This window comes from Oryctolagus cuniculus, chromosome 8, assembly GCF_964237555.1.
Source record: "Oryctolagus cuniculus chromosome 8, mOryCun1.1, whole genome shotgun sequence".
Lineage (NCBI taxonomy): Eukaryota > Metazoa > Chordata > Mammalia > Lagomorpha > Leporidae > Oryctolagus > Oryctolagus cuniculus.
Genome location: NC_091439.1, coordinates 141506921 through 141520565, shown reverse-complemented (window position 1 = coordinate 141520565; position 13645 = coordinate 141506921). Strand labels below are relative to the sequence as shown.

General features: G+C 39.7%; 1 protein-coding gene and 1 pseudogene across 3 annotated transcripts in view; one reads left to right on the top strand and one right to left on the bottom strand.

The window, feature by feature from the left end:
• Positions 1 to 2565: 2565 nt before the first annotated feature.
• Positions 2566 to 13645, bottom strand: part of LOC138843436 (transcriptional coactivator YAP1-like) — an 80249-nt gene continuing 69169 nt past the window's right edge. For 2 of the 3 annotated variants that reach the window (XM_070047290.1, XM_070047291.1), the window contains exon 3: positions 2566 to 8769. In XM_070047290.1, coding sequence (XP_069903391.1) covers positions 8528 to 8769 — 242 coding nt within the window. In that variant the 3' untranslated portion in view covers positions 2566 to 8527. Of the gene's footprint in view, positions 8770 to 12932; positions 13191 to 13645 lie in introns of those variants that run through there. The other variant, XM_070047292.1, reaches the window with a different exon arrangement.
• LOC138843619 (U4 spliceosomal RNA) lies at positions 7400 to 7523 on the top strand (annotated as a pseudogene).

Genomic DNA, 13645 nt, shown 5'->3' with positions numbered 1-13645 from the left:
GACAAATGCCATATGTTCTCTCTGATTTGTGAGAACTAATAGAGCACCTAACAGGAAATCTGTAGAAGTGAAATTGATACTTTGAGAAGTGATGACTTGAACAGCTCTTGTCTTGACTGTTGAGGAACGAGTTTTTTTCCTTAATAGAGAATGGGACTGGGAAGGAAAAGGGAGGAGAAGGTGGGGTGGGAGTGTGAGTGGTAGGGGGCTATGGTGGGAAGAATCACTATATTCCTAAAGTTGTACTTATGAAATTTGTATTCATGAAATAAAAGGTTCCTTTGGGAAAAAAAAAAAAAAACAACAAAGATTCCTGGACACAATCTACCAAAATTGAGTCATGAAGACATAGAACACATAAACACACCAATAACCAGGATGGAGATTGAATCAGTAGTAAAGACCCTTCCAACAAAGAAAAGCCAGACATTTAAATAAGAACTAATTCCAACTCTTCTCAATCTATTCAAAACAATTGAAAGGGAGAGTATTTTTCCAAACACTTTCCATGAAGCTGGCATTACCTTAATTCCTAATTTAGAAAATAATAATAGACCAATTTCCCTGATGAGCATAGATGCTAAAATCCTTAGCAAAATACCAGCCAATTGAATACATCAGAAAGATCATTGATCCAGACCAAGTGGGATTTATCCCCGGTGTGCAGGGATGGTTCAACATCTGAAAATCAATAAATATGATACATCATATTAACAAACTGAAGAACAAAACCATATGATTATTTCAATAGATGCAGATAAAGCATTTGATAAAATTCAAGATCCTTTTACAATGAAAATGTTAAGCAATTTGGGTACAGGAGGAATATTCCTCAACATAAGGCAAAATTATGACAAACACACAGCCAGCAACCTATTGAATGGGGAAAAATGGCGGTATTTCAGTTAAGATCCAGAACCAGACAAGCATGCCTACTCTCACTGTTGCTATTTTATATTGTCCTGAAAGTTCTAGCCAGTGCCATTAAGCGAGAAAAAGAAATAAAAATGATAAAAATTGGGAAGGAAGAAGTCAAACTATCACCATTTGATGATGGCATGATTCTATATATAGGGAACACAAAAGACTCCATGAAGAGACTATTGGAACTCACAAAAAGGGTTTAGTAAAATAGCAGGATCTAAAATCAATAGCCTTTATATATACAGACAATGCCATAGCTGAGAAAGAACTTCTAAGATTAAGTCCATTCACAAAGTTACAAAAAAAAAAAATTGAAATAATTTGGAATAAATTTAACCAAGGATGTCAAAATCTCTACAAAGAAAATCTCAAAAAAATTAAAAAAACAAAATAGAAGAAGACATAAAATGTGGAAAAATCTTCCATGTTCATGGATTGGAAAAATCAACATCATCAAAATGTCTATGCTACCAAAAGCAATTATAGATTCAATGCCATCCCAATAAATATAACATTCTTCTCAGATCTAAAAAGCATGATGCTAAAATTTATATGGAAACACAGAGATCCTGAATAGCTAAAGCAATCTTAAACAACAAAAATAAAGTTGGAGGCTTCACAATACCAGATCTGAAAGCATACTACCAGGCAGTTATACTCAAAACAGCCTGGTAGTGACAAAAAAAAAAAAAAAAGACAGACAGACAGACAGACATGTAGATCACTGGAACAGAAAAGAAACTCCAGAAATCAATCTATGTATCTACAACCAATTGAAATTTTACAAAGGAGCAAAAATCATCCTGGAGCTAAGACAGTCTCTTCAACAGTTTGATGCTGGGAAAACTGGAACTCTGCAGAAGTATGAAATAAAATCCCTACTTTACACCTTACAAAAAACTCCACTCAAAGGCCAGCACTGTGGCTCAATAGGCTAATCCTCCACCTTGCGGCGCCAGCACACCAGGTTCTAGTCCCAGGCAGGGTGCCAGATTCTGTCCCGGTTGCTCCTCTTCCAGACCAGCTCTCTGCTATGGCCCGGGAGTGCAGTGGAGGATGGCCCAAGTGCTTGGGCCCTGCACCCCCATGGGAGACCAGGAGAAGCACCTGGCTCCTGGCTTCGGATCAGCGTGGTGCGCTGGTTGCGGCGGCCATTGGAGGGTCAACCAATGGCAAAGGAAGACCTTTCTCTGTCTCTCTCACTGTCCACTCTGCCTGTAAAAAAAAAAAAAAAAAAAAAAAAAAAAAAAAAAAAAAAAAGAAGAGGAAGAAGAAGAAGAAAGAAATAGCCAAAGGAGCTGAACAAACATTTTTTAAAAAAGATTTATTATTTATTTATTTGAAAGAAGAGTTACAGAGAAGCAGAGGCGGAGAGAGAAGCCTTCCATCCACTGGTTCATTCCCCCAAATGACCACAATGGCCAGAGCTGAGCTGATCTGAAGCCAGGAGCCAGGAGCTTCTTCCAAGTCTCCCACATGGGTGCAGGGGCCCAAGGACTTGTGCCACCTTCTACTGCTTTCCCAGGCCATAGCAGAGAGCTGGATTGGAAGTGGAGAAGCCAGGACTTAAACCAGCATCCATATGGGATGCTGGCACTGCAGGCAACAGCTTTACTCGTTACGCCACAATACCAGCCTCTGAACACACATTTATTTATTTGAAAGTCAGAGTTACACACAGAGAGAAGGAAAGGCAGAGAAAGAGAGGGATCTTCCATCCTCTGGTTTAGTCCCCAATTGGCTGCAACAGCTGGAGCTGTGCCAATCCAAAATGAGGAGCCAGGAGCTTCTTTCCAGGTCTTCTATGCTTTCCCAGGCCATGGCAGGAGCTGGATATGAAGTGGAGCAGCTGGGACTCAAATCAGCACCTATATAGGAAGCTGGCACTGCAGGCGGTGGCTTTATCTGGTATGCCACAGCACCGACCTAAACACATTTTTCAAGAGAGGAAATTGAAATGGCCAACAGACATATGAAGAAAAGAATTTCTATATTAAAATTGAATTTAAGGATCATTTAGAATAACTCCATTTATTTATATTTGATTTTGTTTCTTTCTGCCCAGTTTCATAACTATCTATATGCATTTTGGTAGATTAATGCTTTTTATAAAAGATTCATTTATTTATTTCAAATTCAGAGCCTCATAGAGAGAGAAGGAGAGGCAGAGAGAAGTCTTCCATCTGCTGATTCACTCCTCAATTGCCTGCATTGGATGGAGCTGTGCTGTTCTGAAGCCAGGAGCCAGGAGCTTCTTCCAGGTCTTCCCATGCAGGTGCAGTGGCCCAAGGACTTGGGCCATCTTCTGCTGCTTTCCCAGGCCATACTAGAGAGCTATATCAGAAGTAGAGCAGCCAGCTGGTGCCACAGCTCAATAGGCTAATCCTCCACCTAGCGGCTCCAGCACACCGGGTTCTAGTCCTGGTCGGGGTGCCGGATTCTGTCCCGGTTGCCCTTCTTCCAGGCCAGCTCTCTGCTGTGGCCCAGGAGTGCAGTGGAGGATGGCCCAAGTGCTTGGGCCCTGCACCCCATGGGAGACCAGGAGAAGCACCTGGCTCCTGCCTTCGGATCAGCGTGGTGTGCAGGCCGCAGCGCGCCAGCGGTGGCGGCCATTGGAGGGTGAACCAATGGCAAAAAGAAGACCTTTCTGTCTCTCTCTCTCTCTCACTGTCCACTCTGCCTGTCAAAAAAAAAAAAAAAAAGTACAGCAGCCAGGACTCAAACTGGAACCTGTATGAGCTGCCAGCACCACAGGTGACAGCTTTACTGGCCACACCACAATGCTGGCCCCAGATTAATACTTATTTTTAGGGGTATTGCAAATGGCATATTTTTAACATTTGAATTCCAACTGTTCATTTTGATATAAAGAAATTTCTTACAATAGTTCATATACTAATTTTGTATGTTTCTCCCTGTCTCCATCTACAATCATCAACAGTTAAGATATTGCACTTTTTAATATTTATTTATTTATATATTTATTTGAAAGGCAGAGTTAGAGAGAATGAGAGACAGAGAGAAAAATCTTCCATCTGCTGGTTCAGTTCCCAAATGGCTGCAATAACTGGGGGCTGAGTAAAGCTGAAACAAAGAGCCAGGAGCTTCTTCTGGGTCCCCCACATCGGTGCAGTGGCCAAAACATTTGGGCCATCCTCCATTGCCTTTCTCAGTGCATTAGCAGGGTGCTGTATTGGAAGTGGGGCAGCCAGGTCTTGAACTATCACCCATATGAGATGCCAATACTGCAGGCCATGGCTTTAACCCACTGTGCCACAGTGCTGGCCTCAATACTGCACTTTCAAAATGCTAACCTTAAAATTTTGAACACCACATTTGAGTGATTCAGTCTGAGATCCAATAGAAACAGTGGGGAACCACCAAGTTGCTCTGAACATTTTGTGCTCAAATGCCTGTTCCTGTAATTGATATTATACAACTCTCCTTATAGAGAGCTAGTCTGAAGTTCATGGCCTTAGAGCACATTGGTAACTTAAAATTATTTAAAGATAATGATCGATGCTCTTGCAGAAAATTATCTGAAATGCTGACCAGAAGAGGCCCACAACCACACAGTGGGGGAGTCTGTGCACAGTCATGGTGGTTTTTGATAGAAGTTTAGAACTTTGACAGGACACGAGCTGGCATGTAGCATAGTGGGATAAGCCACAATCTGTAATGCTGGGATAAGCTGAAACCTGTGATGCTGGTTCAAGTCCTGGCTGCTCCACTTCCAATCCAGCTCCCTAGAAATGTACCTGGGAAAGCAGTGGCAGATAACAAAGTACCTGGGACCTTGTGATCCATGGGGGAGACCTGGATAAATCTCTTGGTTCCTGGATTGAGTATAACCTAGCCCTGGCCATTGCAGACATTTGGGGAGTGACCTGGAAAATGAAAGTGCTCTCTCTTTCTCTCTGTCTCCCCCTATCTCTTTTTTAAAAAGATGTATGTGTGTATGTATGTCATTATTTGAAAGGCAGAGTTAGAGAGAGAGATAGACAGAGAGAAGTCCTCATCTGCTGGTTCACTGCCTGAATGAACACAGCAGTCAGAGATGAGCCTGTCCAAAGCCAGGAGCCAGGAACTCCCTCTAGGTGTAGTGGTCCAAACACCTGGGCCATCCTTTGCTGCCTTCTCAGACACACAGTCAGGGAGCTGGATCAGAAGTGGAGCAGTTGGGATTCAAACCAGTGCCTATATGGGATGCTGGCACTGCAGTCAGAAGCTTAACATGCTATGCCACAATAAGTTTTATTGTAGTTGAGTCCCTTCAGGTCTTTATAGATATTGTATATTAACCTTTTATCAATTATATAGAGTACAACTATATTCTTCAGTTCTGTACGTTCACTTTGCTGCTGAGTGTTTTCTTTGCAACACAGAAGCTTCTTTGCTTTTGGCTCTTTCTTCTTTCATTGCCTGTGCTTCTGGGGTCTTTTCCAAGACATCTTTGCCTGTGCCAATGTCTTGCAGAGTTTCCCCAATGGTTTCCTCTAGTAATTTGATAGTATCAGGTCATAGATGTAGATCCTTGATCAATTGTGAGTTGATTTTGTATAGGGTGTTAATACAGGTCTTATTTCATACTTCTGAATGTAGAGGTCCAATTTCTCCAGCACTATTTGTTAAAGAGATAGTCCTTTTTTCAGAGATTGATTTTTAGTTCATTGGTTGATTGTGGATGCATGGATTAACTTCTGTGGTTTCTATTTTGTTTCTTTGGTGAACATGTCTATTTTTGTGTCACTTATAGGCTGTTTTGTTTATAACTGCCCTGGCCCTGTAGTATGTCTTGAAATCTAGTATTGTTATGATTCTGACTTTACTTTCCTTGTTTAAAGTTGCTTTAGCTATTTGGGGTCTCTAGTGTTTCCATACAAATCTGAGAATAATGTCCTTGGTATTTTTACTGTGATTTCATTGAATCTAAATTGCTTTGGCTAGTTTGAACATTTTTATGATATTAATTCTTCCAATCCACAAACATGGAATATTTTTCCATTTTCTTTTGTGTTCTTCTGTTTTTTTTTTCTTTAATGTTTTATAATTTCCATTGTGGAAATCTTTCACAACTTTAAATTTTTTCCAAGATATTTAATTTTTGGGTAAACATGTTTATAGCATCAACTTCCCAAGTGTTTCAAGGATTATTTTTAATATAATATTATAATTATAAAAGGCATTGTTAAATACCCATCCCAGATAATAATTTCTGTCAAATCATGTGAAAGTAGATATAATTATAGATGTGAATTTTAATTACAAATATAGATATTGATGAATCCCTTAAAATTCACTATGGTATTTTTGTTTAAATTTTAAGTCATTCCTGAATATAAACTCATGAGTATCATAAAATTTGTGGCAGTGAAGAATGTTCATAACTTACATTCCTACTTTCTCTGCATTCTGAATGATTTAAAGCTAGACATAAAAGGAAATGTGAGCTTTATAGCCCACAGAGTTGTTAGTCTTGGTGCTTAGCAAAAAAGACTCCCTTCTGTTGCCCCAGTACCTTGCATCCTTACCTAGTCACTTGCAGTGCACATATTATGTTCTAAATTTACAGTACAAATGAAGGCAGACAAGAACTCATGTTCATTTGTAGGCATCCTAAAAACATTCTAAGTACAACACAAGGAAGTATGGTAGCTCATTTACTCCTTCCCATATCTCCAATCATGTAAGTCATTAAGAAATCCCATATAGAGGAACAACTGAGGAGAGGTCAGGAGCAATGCTCTAATATTTAGGCATTTTTCTTTGTGGAGTGGGCTGAATCGTTGTCAGTCTAAATTCAAACACTCTGCCCCCAAAAAAACAAGAAGGCTAGAAAGGTGATCATACCCAAATTTCTTCTTTTAATTGTAGAGAATCACTTGTGTGGGGCCAGCATTGTGGCACAGCAGGTAAAGCTGTTGCCTGCAGTGCTGGCATCCCACATGGGTGGTGGCTTGAGACCTGGCTGTTCCCCTTCCAATCCATCTCTGTGCTATGGCCTGGGAAAGCAGTAGAAAATGGCCCATGTCCTTGGGCCCGTGCACACACATGGGAGACCTGGAAGAAGCTCCTGGCTACTGGCTTCAGATCAGTGCAGCTCCCACTGTTGCAGCCATTTGGGGAGTGGACCAGCATATAGAAGACCTCTCTCTGACCGCTTCTGCCTCTGCCTCTCTGTAACTCTGACTTTCAAATAAATACATATTAAAAAAGAGAATTTCTTGTGCCGACTACAGTCACCATATTAAATACTGAGAAGAATGTGAAAATTTTGAATTTGAGCAAGGAATTCCTCTCATATGACATGGGTATGAATCTATTGTAAGAACAATATGTATGAGTACATGTTTATAGAATATTTCTGCAGTGGTTTTAGAGTTCTGTGGACTTCAATTTTGTAAAACGATGCCAAATTATTTTTACTTGTTTTCTCAAGAGATATATCAATTATTTTTCTTTGAAGTGAAGAGACAGCTTTGCACAGTGGCAGTATCGTAGCCAATGAGGTTTATCTGAGGTGCGATTATTGTTAATTGAAGTCAAGAAACAAATTGTAAATGGTTGGAAGCAATTAATTCTGGTAGGTGGTAGTTTGCAATAACCAGTAAGGATGAATGAAAATACTTATATATAGATAATGTTACAATTTTAACATGCAAATAAAAAATGCATTTCAAAATGAACATTTTATAAATGGTTCAAAAATAAACATTATAAATTCTCTCCTTAAAATGTATTTCACTTTATAAACTCTCACTTCTTATTCTCAAGACATTAAACTGCGACATGCTTTTATTGGGAAGCAAAGAAAAATGTTCCATTTCACAATATTGAAAACATACAATTTTAAGTTTTGTTGAACAGTTTATAATAGTTGTACTTAAATTTTTAGGCATAAGTATATTTTCTTCATGATGCACCATGATAGATATATTATTTTAAAGGTAGTGGAATATCTGGGGTAAGTGATCTAAGTTTTCATTAGAGCAAGCAACTTGCCCCTGTGTATCTAAACTTAGACTGAGTTTCATATCACAACATAATTTACCTTCTGTGCAGGAAAAGTAAAGGATGTTAGATTTCAAATCACAAAATAAGACAGTCCAATTTACTTCTGGTTCTCAGTGATATATTTAGTGTGGTTTAGAACACCATGCATTCATGAAAGCTAGATGTTTATTCAAAAATTCACATTTGTACCTTTTTTTTTCTTTAGCTCTATAGGTCTAAAATTTTCCTAAAGAACAAGTTTTTTTTAAAAAATACATGTTCATATGTGTTTTCTGCTGTAATCAATTTCTAAAGTGTATACACTGACAAGAAGAACTACACAAAGTACGGTCATCGAACAAGGTATATCTCCTGAGAGGGGCTCCAGGCGGCTCAGCCAGTGCTACTGTTTGTGTTTCCGACACCACAGGAGCCCTCAGGAGGATGCTAGGACTCTGGTATGCAGTGGGCTGGCTGTCAGGACCACAGGGTGGTGTGCAGTCCCCGCCTGCAGCTTCTTTGAACCCTGGGGCATCAGCTTTCCAGTCTCTGTGTGGTGAGGGAGAACTTGAACTTCCAGTATGACCTGATTTCCTTGAGGCAGCAGATCTCAAGCAGTCCTCTCAGCGTAGGGGTCTGGGTCAGTTTTCTTGTTGCTAATCGTGCAGCAGCACAGGCTTGGTGTGTGAGAAGGAAGCGGTATTATTGACCTCATGGTTTTGGTGCAGGGTCTAGGGGCAGCATCAGGTGATGATCTTCTTGTTGGTAGAGTCCTGGGGTGGCACAGAGACCAGTGGACAGACAGAAGGGGTGCAGAGGGGGCCAATCCAAAGTGGTCTATGTTGCGGTCCCCTAAGGATAAGGCATTAATCCATGAACACATGAATGGATCCTGATCACTTCCTACAGGCCTCACCTGTTCTCACTGCTGAATTTCTCATCACTGGATTAACCGTGCCCATGAGTTTCAGAGGGGATAAACCATGTTTAATAGAGAGCATGCAGGCTAGCAGGAGGTCCCTAAATTTCCAGGTCTCCTCCCACCTAGTTTTGAGATTTAGTGCTTGTGTCCCTCATGTGGAAGAAGGCACCCTTTCTTAGGGCTTTCAAGGAAAAAAGGAAAGGACTTCAAGTTTTTCTTCTTACTAGGATCACCTATTATTTTCATTGCTTGCAACCTCATCAGATTTTCTGAATCACGAACATGCATATTGCCTGAGTATTACCAAGAAAATCTTACAAGTTGTCATGTGACATGCTAGAAAGGACCCATGTGTGTTAAATGTCCTTATGTACTTCTGGTGTCATGTCAGGGATTTTGTGCTTCAAAAAATGTTCCCAAGGTCATATGTTTATATTTGTTTTTGACAGGCAGAGTTAGACAGTGAGAGACAGAGAGAAAGGTCTTCCTTCCATTGGTTCATCCCCCAAATGGCTGCTATGGCTGGTGTGCTGTGCTGATCCAAAGCCAGGAGCCAGGTGCTTCCTCCTGGTCTCCCATGTGGGTGCAGGGCCCAAGCACTTGGGCCACCCTCCTGCCTTCCTGGGCAGCAGCAGAGAGCTAGACTGGAAGAGGAGCAACTGGGAATAGAACTTGGGGCCCCAACCGGGATTAGAACCCAGGGTACTGGCGCCGCAGGCAGAGGATCAGCCAAGTGAGTCATGGCGCCAGCCTATGTACTTTTTTTAAGCAGTTCATACTGAACAACATTTTCATTATTTTCAGTTCAGGAGAGCCAAAGTGTTATCTTGTAGTTTTTTTTTTTTTTTTTTTTAAGAATAAGCGAAGAAAAATCCTGTAGTACTTATAATATACAAATGAACTATACTATTACATATAAATTAAATGTTATATTTTTATGAAGATAAATGCCTAGTAATAAAAGCAAATTTTAAGTTTATTGATTTATAGAATTTCATTTTTGGAAGGGAACCTTCAATATCAGCCAGTTTCATTAAAATTATAATATTTTTTCACTTTTAAGCAATCTCTGGTGTTATTAAGATTTCTTCACTAAACTTACACATTAATAGAATTATCTTAAAATACATTATTAATTACTTAAATACATTAATATAACACATTGGAAAACAAGTCTTACTACCTGCTATTGATTATAGTTATCAGAAGTATTAAGATGTTGTCACAAATTTGAAACAAAAAATTGTTTTGTCTCTGAAGTGATTTTTCAGGAATAATGAATAATGGAAATCTACAAGAGATGTTTGGATAACATTTGCCTCATGGACAATTCATAGAAATATAGCTATTTATCTCTAGTTGTAGGCTTAAATTTGAAGTTATCATTTTTATGGCAATGTGATAATACAAATGACCACAAACCAAATAATAAAATAATTGAAATTCCTATACTTTGAGAAAATGGATAACTGCTCTGTTAATGTACCAAAAATAATTTTTCTATACTAATTTATTAGAAACATTTCAAAAATATCTCTTTCAATTTGGGGAGAGGTAAAGTAATGAAAAAATCAAAATTTCTGAAAATTAAAGTATTTGCATTTAATTTGTTCATTTTCTGCCTCATCACCAATGTAGTTCTTTAGTTGGATAGAAAAAAAGTAGATTCAGAATCTACATTTGTTGACCACTAATAACAGAGTAGGGCAGTGAAGCATCATTAGCCCAATGACAGGATTTCAGTGGTGGGGAAATCAGGACTCTTTCTGAATTTTGTTAGGGAAATGTGTTCTCATTTTATGTGGAGCTGTCCACTTTTGGTATTTTTATTTTAATATATATTTTAAAGTTCAGCAGAACTCAGCCCTAGGAGTGTCTACCTCAATTTTTGGGAAAAATCTGACTAATTTTTAAGAATGGGGCATCAATATTGTTTCCTTTTCTCAGTTTTGAATATAGTGTGTCATTCTGTGAAAACCACCTTGCCAGTGTGCTTTTTGTTTAGTTTTGCTTTTTAAGTGCAAACTTGAAAGTTTTACTTATAAAAAGTGACCTTTATGTTTTTCCATATGATTGACAGAGCTTTTACCCAGTTATCTTCATTGTATGACAATAAATCTATTCAATAAAGATTAACAAATGCATTAAAAGTGCAAATAATCACTATGGTATGTTTGCTGGTTTTATTTATGATGATGTATTGATCATCTCTGTCAGGTACTGTGGTAGATATGTCTATTGGAAAATATAATTTCATTTCCCAAAAAGGCTAGCAAGTTAAAACCCTTCTGCAATTATGAAGTCATCCTCTGATAACTTACTGATTCATTTCTTGCTGTCAAAATCAAGAAACCAATTATCTGTTTGACTTGGAGATATTAGGTCACTGTGGTACTATGAAGAAAATTATTTAGTGCCTTTCAGCTAGTGAAATGATGATTGGTGGGTCTGTTTGTTGAACAAAAGGGAGGAGGGGAAGAGCACACATTAGCTATAAGGGTGTAGCTATCTCAGTGGAGGTAGTCATTTCAGTCTTTGGAATTAATTCTAGAATTTAATGATAACTTTAAGTTTGCATAAAAAGTGGTTAGTAAAAAATTTATTTACCTTATATAAACATAAGACTATGTTTTAAAACCTTCTTTCCCAGCCAAGATACTCATTTTAATACAAAATGGGAAAATATTCAATACAGTGTCTCCTTTTGGAGGCTTCCTACAAGTGAAAGCAGATTTGTGGGGGATGATTGGGTTTTGAGCAACTTCCTTGCTTCAAAGACAAAACCAACATTACCTTCATCTGTCCCTAAAGTGCCAGACCCAAGCTACTTTTAAGAAGCTACTGTACTCCACCTGCCTTGGATGAAGCAAGCAGCCCCTTTGCTACCAGAATTCACCAGAAACAGCATGGGCATTTTCCATGGTAGAGACAGCCCTTGTGAATTCTGCAACTGCAGGAGCTCTGGAGCTCTACTTGCTTGCTCTGTATGATATAGAGAAATTCTCACAGCCTCATATGGCTAGTAACCAGTAGCATCTCATACAGAATTCCAGAGTACCAGAACTAAAGAGGCCTCTTCTGAAACTCTTGGCACATGGTGCTGGAAGGCAGGACAGTGCATCATTTTTGCATGCCTTGTAGGCACAAAGGAAAGTTCTCTCCACTATCTGAAGCTCTAGGATTGCTGCTGCTGGTGTTATAAGCCCTGGAATAACACTCATCTGTGGGAGTTATACAGTCCTATCTTTGTATGCTTCAGGCTGGAATTCAATCCCTGGAATAATTGGCAGTCAACCTGAGAGACCTGGATAAGGACCCCGCTGTATCCTGTATCTCCAGGGCTGGCACTCTGTGTACTGTATTTCAGAGAGTCATGTAAATACACCTAGACCCTAGGGAATGGAGCCTATAAGCATTCCAGTGCTCCAGCCCCAGACCTGCTGATACACAACCCTCAGCATAAACTGTATTCACCCTGTAGGACTCAGGGAATGTCTCCTTAACATTTCCCAGACTTGGGACTTGAACTCATGATGCTAAATTTCTGGGTATTATTCAGGCTAACATATCAGGACCTGGGGAATGTCTTATCCACATAGTATAGTAAAAAGGCCATAAATTTTGCTGCCACAAGCACCAGAAATATTCATGTTTGCCTGGTAGAAAAGGGTAGCATGACCAGAAATGTGGATACAGACATCACAAACCCCAGTATGACTGACAACTCTAGGGACTAAGAACCTATGGAAGCTCACGCCACTTCAAAGTCATACTGTAACATCCACAAAAGGCTGAAGAACGAAAACCTGTGGCACATGTAGACAATGCTGACACTGATTACTAATGAAGAAATCAAGTCTCAAAAACTTCAAAAGATTGAAATCATACCATGTACCTACCTTCTCAGACTGAAATCAATCAAACTAGACATCAATAATAATAAAAAAGGGCACTGGAAAGTTCACAGGTACATGAAAATTAAACAACATGATGACCAATGTATCATTTTAAAAAATTAAAAAGAGGTCAGAAAATTTCTTAAACCAAATGAATATGAAAACACAACATATCAAAGCATAGAACACAGCAAAAGCAGTATTAAGAGGAAATTTTATAATGACAAGTGCTTACATTTAAATTTGAAAGATCTTAAATAAATGGTCTAATGCTGCATCTCAAAAACCCAGAAAAAGTGGCCAGCACTGTGGCGCAGTGGTTTAACACCCTGTCCTGAAGTGCTGGCATCCCATATGGGCACCGGTTGGAGAGCCGGCTGCTCCACCACTTTCTATCCAGCTCTTCTTCTTCTTCTTCTTCTTCTTCTTCTTCTTCTTCTTCTTTTTTGGACAGGCTGAGTTAGACAGTGAGAGAGAGAGAGACAGAGACAGTTATAGACAGTTAGAGAGAGACAGAAAGGTCTTCCTTCTGTTGGTTCACTCCCCTATTGGCTGCCACAACTGGTGCTGTGCCAATCTGAAGCCAGGAGCCAGGTGCTTCCTCCCGGTCTCCCATGTGGGTGCAGGGACCCAAGCACTTGGGTCATCCTCCATTACCCTCCCAGGCCACAGCAGAGAGCTGGACTGGAAGAGGAGCAACTGGGACTAGTACCTGGTGCTCCAACCCGGACTAGAACCTGAGGTGCCAGCACCACAGGTGGAGGATCAGCCAAGTGAGCCATGGTGCCAGCCTCTATCCAGCTCTTTGCTATGGCCTGGGAAAGCAGTAGAAGATGACCCAAGTCCTTGGGAACCTGCACCTGTGTGGGAGACCTGGAGGAAGCTCCTGGCTTCAGATTCGCACAGCGCT